Source organism: Triticum dicoccoides, chromosome 2B, assembly GCF_002162155.2.
Source record: "Triticum dicoccoides isolate Atlit2015 ecotype Zavitan chromosome 2B, WEW_v2.0, whole genome shotgun sequence".
Classification (NCBI taxonomy): domain Eukaryota; kingdom Viridiplantae; phylum Streptophyta; class Magnoliopsida; order Poales; family Poaceae; genus Triticum; species Triticum dicoccoides.
Window position 1 is genome coordinate 15,190,470 of NC_041383.1, and position 16,377 is coordinate 15,206,846.

Here is a 16,377-nt window from a genome sequence, read left to right on the forward strand (position 1 = left end):
GCTTCAACAGATGCAGTCGAGAGAGCTGGCAGTACCACAGGAAGCAAGATGGAGTGGATAGCTACACGAACTTTAATGCTAGTACGGGTTTTGTTCTTTTTTCTACAATGGAAATATATTAATATCACGGAGATACCAATACACCCAGTCTCTGCAACAACAAAATGTCTGAAAGACATTACAGATGCATATAGCCCATAAAAAAGATCCCGCTACAGTGATCAATTCCTTGTAACAGCACCACGAACCACCACCAAGACAACACTTGAAGTCCAAATTATCCAAAAGCGATGCCTCCAAGAAGGAAACAATGCACAAGCCATTGTCGCCCGGTCATAGATCTTAGGTTTTCACCTTGAAGAAAAGCCAAGCTCTCAAAATAATGCCTTCAACAAGGTCACTGTCAGGCACAACCGATTAAGGACAGACCTTGGGTTTACACCCTACAAGCTAAGACTCTGTAGTCCTCCTGTGTTGCCGCCCCACTTGCCGATGACACTGCTTCTAGTCATGAATCACGAAGAAAAGTCCTCATTGCCTTGAAGACTCGGTCCGCCATTACAAGACCTCAAACCACATCTACCTTGAAATTCTCTGCCACTGTCTCCACCATGGAAATGGAAATACGGACATGTCCCATAATGTCAACTGACAACAAAGCTTCGCGTCACGCCCTCATGAAGCCACATGGGCTGAAATAGGGACGCACACGAATGAATCCTATCTGATCCAGCAATCTACAAGTGTCAAGTACCCAATAAAAATCTCTGGCAGAGCTTTCCGGAACTTGTCAACAGCTAGATCAATGAGGGCTGGCATCAAGCGGGACACCATCTTGACGCTAGAAGAACCCTAGGACTGCCTCCGAAGAGGAAGCGATCTGTGCCGGGAACCCTAGATCTGCTGCCACCAGCCATCATGGCCGGCCTCCACGATGCCCTCGTAGGTGTGGTGGCACAACCGCCGTCGAAGCACCCGGGGAGCACTTCTAGATGTCACCAAACAGCGCCATGAAGCAACGCTACATGTCTACACGATCAACCGCTGGTGCCATTCATTGATGCCGTCTGGAAGGTGAGATTTGATGAGACCCTACACCCTCTACAGATCTGAGACAATAGCCAGCAGCGGCCATTGATGCGAGCAACAACCCCATTGGTTGCGCTACCCGCATCCCAGGGCCTAGATCCTCACTGGCCAGCCAAGGAGCAGGCAACACCAATGCCACCACGGAGCGGACCGGCAAATCACCCATAGCCAAGGCATCGAGGGAGGAAAGGAAAGGAAGAGGCCGCCCCGCCACCACCGTGTAGGGAGAGAGGCTTTGCTCCTACGACCCAGGCTGCCGGGGCGAGAAGGGAGGGAGCAGGGGAGGGGGCGTTAGTGGCGGCGGTGGTGGATGCCGCCCGAGTCGCCCTGGCAGTATTAATTGAGGGACGGGGTTTTGTGCTTGACAATGAAAGATCTTCTAATGGAGAGGAGTCTCACATGCATGGTATGCAGATCTCTGAGGGGACACCACCTCAAAATACTGGGGCTTGATCTGAATCAACAACGACAATGGTTTGGTGCGCTCCTGGCTCAGTTGGCGCAAAACAATGCTTCTGTGGAAAAAAAACTAGAACATGCAGGGTGGTTCCTCTTCCTCACACCAGGTAGCCCTTGGGTCTAAGTCAGTGTCTAAGGCAGATAAAGGTAATTCTAGAGGTGGTCAATCAGGGAATCTGAATTGTGGTCTCAATGTAAACGTTGTTGGAGGAAATTACATTCAAAATGGAAGACAAGATAAGGAGAAAGGTGGTTTCAGGACTCGACTAGAAAGGAATAAGTCAGGGGCCGCTGCTGGAGCTAAAGTGATATGCAACAGATGTAACCAAACATGCCACGGTGGGTTGCAAACTAAGTCACTGTGCTATTTGTTGGAAAAATAATCGCATTACTTATGAAGGTGCCTGGTTAAGACAGATGAAGCCAGTTTCAAATTTTGTGGGTTATGCTACTAGAGGCCTTGGTGTTCTGCTGGTGCAGAACTCCATAGATGTCTTAAAATTGAAACCCCCAATCCAATGGCAATTGTGAAGATCATATCCGGAGAGATCAATTAGACTCGGTTCATAGAAGGTTTCAACTATATGTTTAGCTGGAATTGGAAATGGGGATGTAAAGGGCATAGAAAAATGCAAGTCTCATGAGGTCTCCAATCAAGGGGAGATTGATGGGCTTAAGCAAGTTTGGTGATTTTAATCTACTGGGGCAGAGGCATTGATCAATGTTAAAAGTTGAACATTTGACTCTCAGGCAATTGTGAAGCTACACGCTGTTTGGGTGAAATTTGCCAGAGTACTTGAATGCTTCAGACGTTTTTTTTTTTGGGATTTGTAAAGTGGCTGTAACTTTGGGTCTTGTGTTGAAGATTGACATGAACACCATCACATTAGTGAAAATTTGAACTAATGTGGTGCAAGAGACTTTGACAAAGTCCCAGTACACACTAAAGTTACTGACAAGGATTTGTTGATTTATAATCACTTCGGAGATGGAAAGTGTGGTCGAGCATGTTGGACGTCTCGTTCCAGAATTTGTTGGCACTGGTTCCAGCACATCGGATACACTGTTGCAGCTTCTAGCGCAGGCGGTCGTAGCACGACGTGCCACCTGTTCCAGCATTTCATAGTTGGGTTGCAGCTTCTCTCAACTAGAAATTTGACTCGGGGTTGCTGGTAGCCATCTCCGACGAGACGCTGGCGTGGGATGGACATTGTCGACATATGAGAGAAAATAGCTATTGCACAAGGCAGGGCTGGTGTGGTGAGGAGATAAGGAAGAAGGAGGGCGGACGATGGGGGTGGGCCCCTGATTGCACATGACTGTGTGCGTGGAAGCTACGCGGGCATGGGACGTGGGGCAATGGGACCCGACTAATTACGCAGATCGCTTGACACACAAGCGTCCGGCACAACCCGTAGCCGATCTCCCCGAAAGGAATCATTAGCCTAAAACAAAAGAGAAAGGACCCTCTTAAGTGGCAACCGTTCGCTGGGAGGGGAAGCATTTGTGAACGTTTTGATGTCATTTTTAGTTGTATGTGAGGTGACATTTTCTTTTGAGAGACAATGAGATTATGAAGCAACTGCCACTCCCCATAACAACTAAAACAGCGAGCAAAAATGTTTGAACTGCCACCGTCTCTCTCGGCGAATGGTTGCCAGATAAGATTTGGGAAGAGAAAAATTAGTGAGAACATGGCTTTGTAGGTCCCTTTCGAGAGAGAAAAAAGAAATACAGCTTGTAGGTTGGCCACCCATTGTTTATGCATGCTTAGCACTTGCCTTCCGTGATATTATTTCGATGCCCTCCACATGTGCTCCCTCTTCCGTAACTGCCCTTGCATTTTCTGTCCCTCCACAGGAGTACGGGGCCACATCTACACCTCATCGATCCCCACCCATCTCTCTTCGTTTCCAATTCCAAGTCAACCTTTCCCCAACTCTGCCTCCTTGCTCAGTTGCTCCGTCGATCATCATGGTGGTGAGTAACGAATCTGATCCTGTCCCAACTTGCTAACTATGATTAATTGTACACTCGTTATTCCGTTTCCTTCAAATCCATCCGGTTCCTTTTGCAGAAGATTGTGCTCAAGGTAGACATATCTGCTGAGGGGGCCAAGGCCAGAGCATTTAGCATGGTTGCCAAGATCCCCGGTACGTGCGCCAAGACATACACGCATAAATTCACTGATCATCAGTTGCAATGTGAGCTGTTTAGCTAGGTTGTTGAATTGTATTCGCCAGGGGTGAAGTCGATCGCAGCGGACATGGAGAAGGGGACGCTGACGGTGGTGGGGGAGGTGGACGTGGTCTGCGTGGTGTACGCACTGCGGAAGGCCAAGTTCAATGCCCATGTTATCACCGTCGGGGATGACAAGATGGAAGAGCGGAGCAAGATTCCGCCAGCAAGAAATAAAGGGGAACCGTTGAAGATTCCGCCCGCAAAAAAAGAGGAGCCGAAGAAGCTTCAGCCGGACCCGTCCGACGGCTACCAGTGAGTTTCTAAGCACTTTGTGTTCACTGGTCGATGCAGCGGTCTTCAGCTTTTGCATCGACCGCATAGCTCATACATATATATTTGTAGATACCGGCACTGTGCGGGATCTTCATGGATCTGCTTCTCTTCTTGTTATACATATATCTTTTGCTTCCGCTGCAGGGAGACCAGCAGCATGGATCTGCTGCTCCTGCCTTGGAATAGTGTTTCTCTTGGTGCCATGGTCTCAATTTTTAGGAAGCTCGCGGGTACTGGACATAAGACCGAAATCAAGAAACTCACAACCAGGCTGCTCAAACTCTCAAGGACACAGGATCCGCCTGTTACAGCGCGGATCTGGATGAAGGATGTACGGGAACTATCCTATGACATGGACAACTGTGTTGCCGCCGAAGAGGATTGGATCGGTAAGTTGTCAGGATTCATGGATAGAATGAGGGAGGCCAATGGACGGTACGACACATACAAGCTTGGGAGCGTCCCCAGCCGCCGTATGGATATCGTCTCGATCCCAGCGGTGGTCCGCGGCCAGAAGCCAGCAGATCCAGTCGTCGGCCTACATGCCAAGGGCGGCGCCGTCGAAACGCTCTGCAACTTGCTGACTGATGGAGATGAGCAGCTCAAGGTGCTATCCATTGTCGGTGTTGCAGGAATCGGGAAGACCACGCTTGCCAAGCAGCTCTGGCGTGAGCGCATGTTCCAGGGATTCGACTGCCGGGCTTTTGTGCGGATGGCCAAGAAACCTGACATGAGGAGGATTCTAAGGAGCTTACTTGCGCAAGTTCGTCCACACCAACCACCCGACGCTAGTGACGTGCACGACCTCATTCACGACCTCACCGAGCATCTACAGAATAAAAGGTACAGTGCGTTTTTTTTTACCCTGATAAATGTCACATGTGTGGCACGAAGTAACACCACCTTGACAATTTTTAATGGCAACTTTAGTTATCCGCGGATGGCCACTTTACTTGTGAAGCATGGCAACTTCCTATATCGATGACAAGTTTTAGTTTTTTTTTTTTGAGGTTTTTTTGGATGAAAATTTTAGTTATAAAAACATCAGGGCGGTGTTACTTGGTGCACGCAAGGGAACTTGGTGCACCCGGGTGCTACCGAACTTATGTGCACAAAATATTTTGGTAATTTTCCTCTAAAAAATATTTTGGTAATTGTAAAAAATAAAAATAAATTGATTTTTTTATCAAATATGATCAAGCTAGTATTGTACGCACATTAAATGTTTCCTCAAGGAATAGCTCCTGTTGACTTCGGATAAACATAAGAAAATTTCGAGGACAAATAGCATGAATAATACTTGTATATAGTGATTCCATTAGTTTTGTTTCGCCCAGAATGCCATGAAAGTCATTCCTTGACGGATCTTTTAATACGAGTGCAATACTTAATCAAATTATTCCAGAAAAAAATAAAATAAAAATGACCTTTTTTTACAACTACTATGCACCAGTGTATTTCCACTCTATGCACTCTCTATGTTTGCTATAAACCTATTCTTTTGTGGGAATATAGGAGATTTCATTCCTTATGGAGTCAAGTCAGGACGTGGTTTTTCCACAGTGCGTTTCTTAAATCGGCGCTATGCATGCTGCTATTGGACCCGAGCTGCTTCCGGCTAGTCATAGTGAGGAGTAACTTGGACTAGTGTCATGCATATGATACTAGTCTATGTTACTATCTTGACTGCAAAGTATCATAGTAATATCATAGATGGTTGCATTTATTAGATTGTAGACTTGCTTTATCTTGAGTTGCGTTATGTTACTGTAACATATTACTAGTTATAAGTTATTTTCACTATGGCCAACCTTACAGAAAGCCGAGAATGGTCCAGCTGAATCTTTTGTATTCACCTGTATTCCTCCTATTTGTCTATCGTCGGTATTTGGTAGGCTTGCCCTGCATGATACGAGGATTGACAGCTTTCTCTCCTCCAAGATTTTTTTGGAACAACTAGCATAGTGGCCCTCGGAAATGCGAGGGTGACAATTGTATTCTTAGATATCCATACTATGTAAACTGAAAGAGTTGTTTTAACATGCTCACTCTTACCCCATTTTTTCACATTAGAGGTAAGAGAGTATATAATAAATATGAGCCGGTGATCTCATTAATCAGTGGTCTTATTAACTCTTACCTTCTTACTTCACATGTAAAAGAGGGGTAAGAGGGAGCATTTTAAATTTTCCCAAACTGAAATATTGAGTTCTTCCTTCCCTTATATAATCTTCAACAAAGACGAATGTCATTACTTGAAGTCCTGCAAGGGCAAGGCAAAGCTGGAAGATAAAACTTGTTGTACAAACACCAAAAAGCACATTGATCTTGAACCGTAATACTTCATGATGGAATTTTAGATGGTGTACCACTGATGGCTAGCGACTACACATTGCGACCATGGATCATGTGCAAGTTGTAAGGTGCGAAACCAAGAATGGACATTTTTCCAAAACACTGCACCCCCGGTTCATGCCTACAAAGTCCACACTTTTGGCTAACAACCATGCATCACATAACAACTCATCACCCATCATCGAGTACACCGCCATCGTGGTTGCTCCAAAAAAACAACGAGGACATTAAAAATAAGTTCAATGGCATTTGGCCGAACACTTGCCGGGCGTGGCGTCCGTCATGGATAGCGTCGGAAGGGGCGGCGGATACCTAGCCGGACGTATACGGGCTGGATAGCGGCATAGTCCGAGGCGGGCATGCATGTGGGTGGGCCGGCGGACGTCCAACAAGGCCTAGGTGGCCGCCGGAGTGATACAGTGACGGCGTCGAACTAGGAGGGTGCAGATACAAAGCAAGGCAGAGGGAAGAAGTGGGAGAAAAGTGGTCCAGGAGAAGGGATTTGTGTGGGTCGGGCATGTCAGAGTACTACGTGGCGGAGGTCCAAACATTCTGAAACTTCCCAAGTTTCTGATCAGTTTGCGAGAATTCGGATGCGCGGACACGTCCGTAGACATTCGCGAGTCGCGACACCGCGCGTCGGTTCTGATGTTTGCAGGCGATTTGGGAGATGCTGTTTGAGATGCCCTAGGAGGCTCGAGTGGGGAGGCACCAAGGTGGTTGTGGAAGTTAGGTATTTGATTGTAGAACCTATTCAACAAATCTTGGTGTTGTGGTGTGATTACTTGTTCTCTTATAATTGATGTGTGCCTTGGATTTCTAACAACTTCAAGAAATACTCTGATTTTAGGATGGGAAACGGCAAACTGAGCAGGGGCTTAAGTGTGTACGAGTGTGCTAACCGACCCAAATGTGCAAGGGTAGACACTAGAAAGTGTGGAGATAGTACTCAATTGTATGTATGCAACCTATTATGGGTATTTGTGTTGTTCGACATGTACTAATATATTCTACAAACATTTTCTATTAGGTACTTTCTTATAATTGATGACTTATGGGCTACATCAGTATGGGATGTTGCTACCTGTGCTTTCCCGGAGGGTAATCATGGAAGCAGGATAATAACAACAACGGAAATTGAGGATGTTGCTCTAGCAAGCTGCAGTTATCAGTCCAAGTACATATTTAAGATGGAACCCCTCAGTGTCAGTCACTCAAAGGAGTTGTTCACCAGTGCAGTGTTTGGCTCTGGAAAAGAGAAATCTCGCGAATTGGATTTAGTGTCAGATGAGATTATAAGAAGATGTGATGGTTTACCACAGGCAATTATCAGCATATCCAGTGTTCTAGCAAGCCATGGAGAGGCAAATACAGTCGAGAACTGGGAGCAAATACAGAACAGTTTGCCAACAAATACAACTTCTGACGAGATACTGAAACAAGTACTGTATTTTTGCTATGATAGTCTTCCCATTTGTGTTCAGGCATGTCTGTTGTATCTTGGTATATATCCAGAAAACTACATTATCTTAACGGAAGATATAGCGAAGCAATGGGTAGCTGAAGGCTTTATCAGTGCACCAACTGAGAAACTAAAAATGATAGTTGCCCACAGCTATTTTGATAAGCTTGTCAAGATGGGTATGATCCAACAGATAGATGCGAACTACAGTGATGAGGTATTGTACTATGCAGTGCATCACATGGTACACGATTTTATTACATCTAAGTGCAAAGAAGAGAATTTTATCAGTGTAATAGATTATTCTCAAAGGACAGTGAGGTTTTCTAACAAGGTTAGTCGTATGTCCCTCCAGTTTGGCAGTGCAACATATGCAACCACACCAGCAAGTATCGGGCTTTCGCAAGTCCGATCACTTGCTTATACTGGACTAACCAGCTGCTTGCCGCCCAATTACATCTCAGAGTTTAAGCTTCTTCGAGTACTGATTCTCCATATTTGGGCTGATCAACCAAGCACAGGTGTCGCCCTCGAGTGTATCTCTGCATTGCTTCTGTTGAGATATTTGCAGGCGACATGCAACTGCACCGTGCATCTTCCAGAACAGATGCAACGTCTGAAACACTTGGAAACACTTGAAATAAATGCAAGAGTGGAAGCCATTCCATCAGATATCGTTCATCTTCAGAGCTTGTTGCATCTCCGTCTAGGAGGTGGGACACAACTGCCTTATGTGACTGGTATCCTAAAAAATGTCACGCTGAATCCTGCTATTTCAATGGATGAGTCAAGCAGTCCTCCCGATACAGTGATGACAATCGAGATATTGATCCCCATTTTTAGAACCCCGAAGCGGATTGGACAGCTTACCAAACTCCGCAGTTTGAAAATTGTTGTCAGAGAACTGCTAAGGAGTGATATCAGTAACCTCCAAGGATTGCCATCCCTCACTGTGCTCTCATTGCACGTCCTGCGGCAAACTACAGAACTAATCAGCTTCGCAAGTGGAGTATTTCGTGCTCTCATGTATTTTGAGTTCAGGTGTGGCGTACTGCGCCTGATTTTTCAGGAAGGGACAATGCCTAACCTTCAGAGGCTCACGCTAGGTTTCAATGCCCACAGAGGAGAACAGTATGGTGCTTCGCTTCTCGGCATTGAAGATATGTTAAGCGTCCAGAAGATTTATGGAATGATTGGGTCAGCAACCGGTGCTGAGGAACGTGACTTGAAGGCCGCAGAGTCTGCATTCAAGAAAGCCATGGGCAAGCACCCTAACGTCAGGGTAAAAAGAATCGATGTGGTTGATGAAGAGTATGGTCCGTCAGAAAAAGAGCAGACGGAAACGATCCAAGAGAAAGATGCACCAAGTCATGTAAGCAGTGAACAACCGGCAATTCCGAAACAAGAGTCCAAGGAAGATGCAAAGCAAAATGACCCTTATTCCATTCAAAGGTATGATGGTTCTTTGTCTGATTCTGCCCATTATTTTATTCTTTCTCTTTCTGGGATAGATAGCTGAGAACTTCCAGTATGCTCTTCTGTCTCATCACACGATAATAACTGAATATAGATCATCACGAACTTTGTGATTTGCTCAGGTAACAGAGGTCAAGAAACATTGGTCATATATGGTTAAAGCTAGCTTGTTCTAGATGTAAAATATATACATAAAGTTTCTCCAATGCATATAAGTTCCTTATTTTCTTTCCAGGAGAACCAATAGAAAGGATGTCGCAAATGTGGCGCAAGGTTACTCAGACAACCTAGAACTTGTCAGTGGTGCACGTGGAGAAGTTAACCTGATGGTATGCAAGAGACATGGCACAATTTAATACTCCGTCCCAAAATAAGTGTCTCAACTTTAGTACAACTTTACACTAAAGTTAGTACAAAGTTGAGACACTTATTTTGAGAATACTCTGAAAACATGGCTCAAATAGCATGATCTTTAATGCACGATTTTTCACACTATTCGATTATGCCTTTTGAAACGTTTATTTTTTTTGGTTATATGCACAAATACGACAATTCCAATTTAGTACATTAAACTCATTAAGAGGCGCTAGAATGGTGGCCAACCAGCTACGCCATGTGGCGCATGCTGGTTGGTCACGGTGAGAAAGTATTTTTTAGAGGTTTTTTGATGGTAGGGAGACTTTTTTTGAGAGAAGTTTTTCTAGGGTTTTTCTTTTTTCCTTTTAAGATGGTTGTGATGTTCACGTGATGCGAGAATATTTTTCTAAATTTTTTGACATGATGGTGAGGTGCACATAGCTTTCTCTCAAGCGGCCCGCAATGGCGGGCCCCAACCACTAGTATCTTTGAATCTTCAAAAAATATCACCCAAATTCAATGATCAGGGTATTAGATCATGCAGCCTCAAATCAAATATGTTGAATCATATATTCTTAATTATGGATATGTGGTCGAAAAATATCTCCAAGTTCATTTGATTTTTGCCCTTTTTCCAAAGGTACATATGTGCTCCATTTTGATTTTTATGACTGGGTAAAAAATGGAGATTGACAAAAAAAACAGAAATACTTCTAATTTGTGCATTTCAAAAGCATGGTAACGTAGAAACAGATAATGAGAAGAAGAAAAAAATAAGCAGGTGTGGTTTGAATTTGCTTATTTGAAAAATGGGAGCTCCCAAGAGTTAGCTGGAGAGTCCAACAGTGGATTACTAACTATTATTGTGGATGCTGAACATGTTCTCTTCTCATAGGCATGCAATTTTTTCCCTCTCTTTCTCAGGAAGAAGAACGTAAGAATAGCCTGGGGAGAGGCAACAGCAGCATGGTTTTCACACTAAATTTGATCGAAACTATTACAAATGATTTTTCAGATAATCAGAGAGTTGGCAGTGGTGGGCATGGAGATGTTTACAAGGTATGAATATTTTCTAATACTAATAATGGCACAACTGGCTACAAAGTCTATCATGCTAACAAGTGATTTTAACAGGCGATGTATAAAGGGCTAGAGATTGCTGTGAAGAAGCTCCGTCCCTTGCAAGGACTTGATGATAAGCAATTTCAAAATGAATTATATGACCTTACCAAGGTATGCCACCAAAATATTGTGGGGTTAATTGGCTATTGCTACGAATCTCGGCATAAATACATCAAGCACAATGGGGAGACTATTTGGGCGAAATCAACGGAGAGGGTTCTCTGCTTTGAATATATTCAGGGTGAAAGCCTCGAAAAACATATTGCAGGTATTTATATATGATCAACAATTGGCGACAATTTTCAGTGTCCACACCAACATAAATGATTGAGTATTTTATTTATCCATGTCTGGGGAATACACCTATTTTCTCTCTTTATTTTTTCCTTTTATTCGCAGATGGATCTTGTGAACTTGGCTGGCCCATGTGTTATAACATCATCAGGGGGACTTGTGAGGGCTTAAATCACCTTCATAGTGCTCCGGACAAACCTATTCTCCATCTAAATTTGAAGCCTGCTAATATACTCCTAGATAAGAGCATGATGCCCAAAATTGCAGATCTTGGTTTGTCACGGGTTTTTGCTTCATCAGAAACACATCAAACAGAGATTGTCAATGGAACAAAGTAAGTTGATGTGTCATGTTCGAAGCTGCTTATTTTTTATAGAAGCTTTTTAGAAAAAACTTGCAGTACTTATCAGTATGTGATACTTATGATATCATGCAGCGAATACATGCCACCAGAATACTTAGACGATCGCTTTATCTCAAAGAAGTTTGACGTGTTCAGTTTTGGTGTCATAATTCTAAAGATGGTGGCAGGAAATACTGGATATTTCCATTGTTCTGACATGTCTCCCAAGGAGTTTATTAAGATCGTAAGAAAATCCTTTGCATGCTGGTCAAAAGAAAATAAATTCTCTATCTATACCATGAACATAGAGAGAATTTTTTCCACATTGTGCATCTTTATTTACTGTGCCATTCTTGGATGCAGGTAAGTGAAAAATGGACCAAAAGGTTGCAGGCAATGCCTGGCTCATACTCGTCACATGAAGTAGACATCATACGAGTGACTACGTGCGTTGAGATTGCACTAAGGTGTGTCGACAATGACCGGGATAAAAGACCTCGGATTAAGGATATTGTCCATGAACTAGAGGAACTAGAAGTTGAGATAGAGAAAATGTCAATACATGAACTACATAACCTAACTTTACAGGTACGTACCTATGTCGATCATTGGGAAGGCATGGGTGCCCTTCCTCCCGTTCTTTTTTCCTCTGTGTTTTGCAATTCTCCTTTGTTACAATTATTATCTCTTTTACATTATCATTCCTGTTCTATTCCATTATCTTTGGTGCTGGAATCAGTTGTGCTATGGTTAAGCGGTCTTCTAGAAAACACATTGGCATTCCATTTTTTTAGAAATAAGTTATTTTATTTATAAAATTTCAATAATATTATCCTGAGCTTAAAACCCAAATCTGGCGCACTATCGTTCTTAGAAGATCAGGGTGTTCTAGTGCAGACCCGAAACGACACTGTCGTTCTTAATGCAGAGGACATGCTTCAGCCTTCCATAGTGGAAACACCAAGTCCACACCGGAGGACTATGTCAATGGACGTTGCTCATGGTCAGGGTCAATCCCTAGCTTCAACCGCTTCTTGTCTTCTTGTCGTCCTGGTGACATTGTAGCAGTGCTCGTGGAAAAGTTAACATGGTTCTTATTTTTGCGTTGGATCATGGTATTGTTTTAAGAAACACGTAGTACATATTATATGGGACGATGGCTTTCAATTCATCATAGATCGGATCGCTGACCAACTGCCCACTTAGAAAGGTACATTCAACCAGTGGTGGGCAACAGGTTGTATGCCCACTTGTGAGACGACCGGTCGACTGATATATTAAGTCCATTTCTCGAAATAGACTTTCGCCCCGCTTTATAAATAAAGCAACGGTCCATATATCAAGTATTCAAACTCAAACGACAAGCGACGGCTGGGGCAGCAGCACAGACAAGCACAAGAAAACAAGAGAGAAACAAGAAAAAAGGCCACCTAGTGGCAGCCGCCAAGCGGCACTAAGTAGATGATAGCCGACGCGCTGCAGCCAGTAGGGCATCCATCATTGCCGCCGAGGTGATCCGATCACGCCGCTTAGAGAGCGGGTGCCAGTGCTGCGAAAAAGCAAGGAATTTGAAGGAGTTAGACGCCTTCCTCGGGAAGATCTTTTCTATCACCATTTTATTGCGCGTAGTCCACAGCGTCCACGACATTGCCGCAAAAATAAGACAAAATAGCTGGTGGTGTTGTGCATGCTGCGTGGCCCTCCTCTGGAGGAAGTCAACAAGGTTCAAGGCCTCACAGTCGGGCCCCAAAGCCTTACGGACGAACGTCCAAAGCACCCTCACCGCCGTACATGAGAAAAGGATATGGGTCCCGGTCTCTACCGCACAGAGGGGACACGGTCCACTCCCCAGGCCGTGTCGCTTAAGGACCTCTGTCCCCGAAGGGAGACGATCACGCAGTAGCTGCCGCACAAAAATCTTAATCTTGAGGGGAATAGGAGCTTTCCAAAGTGTGGTTAACCACGGTGTGTGCGGAGCCCCTGCATATAACGCATGGTATGTCGTGCTCACAGAAAATACTGCCGACAGAGCTAGCTTCCATGATACCGTGTCTGGGCCATCCGGGAGAACTAGTGGTAGAGCGGCTCGAAGTCTAGTCCTGTCGTCGCCATCTGCTTGTCCAAACGTACGACGAAGCCGTACCACCCATTGGCCATCACGGAACGCCGAGGATACCAATGTTGACGGTTCCGCACAGATGGCAAAAAGGTCAGGAAACCTTACACGAAGCGGCTCAGTCCCCACCCAGGGGTCCAGCCTTAAGTCCATTTCCGAGATCACACCCAAACTGCTCCCTATAGTCGGATCTATTTGGGGGCGCCAGAGGGAGTATTGGCTCATGGAAAAACGTTGGGAGTATGGTCCTTCTTGTGATCCTCAACCCTAGTCTTTCTTGCATTGCATACACGTCTAGAGGGAACCTTGCGATGTGCAGCTCTCGACTTCACCGGATATCTTGTTGTGGTGTTGGATTGGACGACTAATTGCCTGCGCAACTCAAGACGTGCTACAACTACAACGTACTCATTTAGGGGGACAGGTACTTCGGCATCCTGGAGGTTAAACTAGAAATCTTGGGCTCCCCCTGGGTGAACTTATTGTCTAGCTAGCTGGTCAATGCCATGGCTGGACAACATAGTGTCTTGCTAGGTGAGGACTCTCGTACACCCCATGTTATGTGTTGTGTGACCAAAGCACGAATGAGTGAAACTATGGCCCACGTTTGACCGCCTTCTTGCACACCCTTTGGTATGAGTTTCTTTTGTGGATCTGATCGATCATCCTGCTCCCATCTAGTACTAGGGAGAAGTTTGTGGCAGCATGACATCCACTCCACCACACTACCGCCACGAGGAAGGGCACATAGGTGGATTTGTAAGGAGTGTAACACAGCCATCTCTACGGTGCACAACCCAACATAACTACTCCCTCCGTTTCTAAATTTAAGTCTTTCTAGAGATTCCAACAAGTGACTGACTATATACGGAGCAAAATGAATGAATCTACACTGTAAAATATGTCTACATACATCCGTATATTGTAGTCCATTTAAAATGTCTAAAAGGACTTATATTTAGGAGCGGAGGGAGTAGCATTTCCCGCATGTTCTGTCCGTGGGCAGAAATCTAGTATGATGCATCCATACACAAAGTGTTTTGCTTTTTTTCCTTGTGAAAAAATAAGTGTCTCCAAACATGCAGGAAAACCTTGAAACACAGACGAGGGAGGTAGAAGAAAAAAGGGTCAGAAAAGAACTGATGATGGCTGAGAATTGCTTTGGTGAAGTAGTGGACAACTACAAGTTGAATAAAATGACGAGGTACATGGGTAAACCAAAGACGCAGGAAGACCGAGCACGAGAGGCCTTGAATCAGGTGAACGAGGATGATAAGGAAGGCAGGGCGTCAAGTTATGTGGATGATCTCAAGAGAATGCACGGCGGCCTAGTGTCCACGTCGTGCCTCGTATATAACGCGACAGGCGACACACTGTACCAAGTTGACTACCACGACTGGCATGGCCACATTGGCAGCCCTCCCTGCCCTGCTCGGATAGGCAACGGCCAGTGGGCAGCATTCCATCACGTCAAAGCTGCCTGCGAGACATCTGGTTCGGCAGCGGCCGTTGTCTACCGCAGCAAGAATAGAGATGGCCAGGACCGGGAATATCTGGTTGCCTGGAGTACCCCGTGGGGTCCCTTTTCCTCTACTAATAAGGTATGGTCTACCTTTTCCTAACACCTCAACCAAATGATGGCTGGCCGCTAAACTACAAATGTTACGCATGCAGGCTTATTGCGAGATCGGCGGAGTCGATAGCTTCAAGAATAGCTGGGACAGTATTTACCACAAAATGAGCAATTCAGGTTTCTCTGCAAAAGCCACATCTGACGGGTGCGATATTGAAGTGAAAATTGGCGGAGGTGCTAGTGCTCCATTTATTTCAAGAATCACCATGCGCTGATTGGCCAATCTTAGCAAAAAAAAAAAAAATTCAACATGCGGCATTATGAATCCTTCAAAAAATGCGGGAAGGTCATTATGAATCCATGGATGGTTAATTAATTCCGTTTTGTGTGATCGCATGGCACTAGTTTGTCTCATAATTTCCTGTAACTAGATTATTCCCCGTGCGTTGTTAAAAGACATTTGCTCCAAACTAATTTTCTTGACCAATACTCATAAAAATTGTATGGGCCATTCACCATATTTTTCCAACTAAATTCCAAACATGTTTATCCTAAAAATCACATTATCCAATTAAATGTTGTCTGAGATTACCACCATTAGTATGTAGTAGTATGATTGTCCCAATAAATATTAGTAGAAGGTTTGAACACAACATAATGAAAACCTGCCTACCTTGCCTTTCTGAAAATTGAAGGAAATATGTGCAGTCTACTAAAACAGGTTGGTTTATATAATAGTGCAAATGAATTGAAAATTTGACTGACCTTTAAGACTATAGTTATGAAATACTTACATTATGCAAGCAAGTAGAAAGCGTTACTCACCATGCGGTCATATTTGTCCATGTTATCAGACTTTCTATATGTAAGCATGAAATTCTTAGTTCCTTGCGTATAACGCAAGGCCTTTTTGCGGCCTTCCAATGGTCCGGTCCTGGATTAGATTGAAATCTGCCAAGCATCCCGGTTACAAAAGCTAAGTCAGCGCGTGTACATACTTGAGCATACATGATGCTTCCGACAACTGAAGCATAAGGAACCGACTTCATCTGATCAGTTTCATTTTGGTTCCTTGGACATTGGAATGTCCCAAACTTATCGCCCTTAACTATTGGGGCAGGTGAGGAAGAGCACTTATGCATATTGAATTTCTTTACTACTCTCTCAAAGTACTAACTGTCTTTGGGTCCAATTTCTTAATATGTGGATTGAATACT

The 16,377-nt window shown here is 44.4% G+C and overlaps 1 protein-coding gene across 1 annotated transcript; it reads left to right on the forward strand.

Moving 5' to 3' along the window:
* The first annotated feature begins 4,219 nt into the window (after nucleotides 1-4,219).
* Nucleotides 4,220-15,557, forward strand: LOC119366839 (disease resistance protein RGA5-like). Its single transcript, XM_037632540.1, has 10 exons — nucleotides 4,220-4,905; nucleotides 7,448-9,331; nucleotides 9,591-9,684; nucleotides 10,637-10,771; nucleotides 10,847-11,102; nucleotides 11,234-11,462; nucleotides 11,565-11,715; nucleotides 11,835-12,059; nucleotides 14,673-15,188; nucleotides 15,262-15,557. Exons 1-10 carry the CDS (start codon nucleotides 4,220-4,222, stop codon nucleotides 15,433-15,435), a joined length of 4,350 nt encoding a protein of 1,449 aa, XP_037488437.1. The 3' UTR covers nucleotides 15,436-15,557.
* The last annotated feature ends 820 nt before the right edge of the window (nucleotides 15,558-16,377 follow it).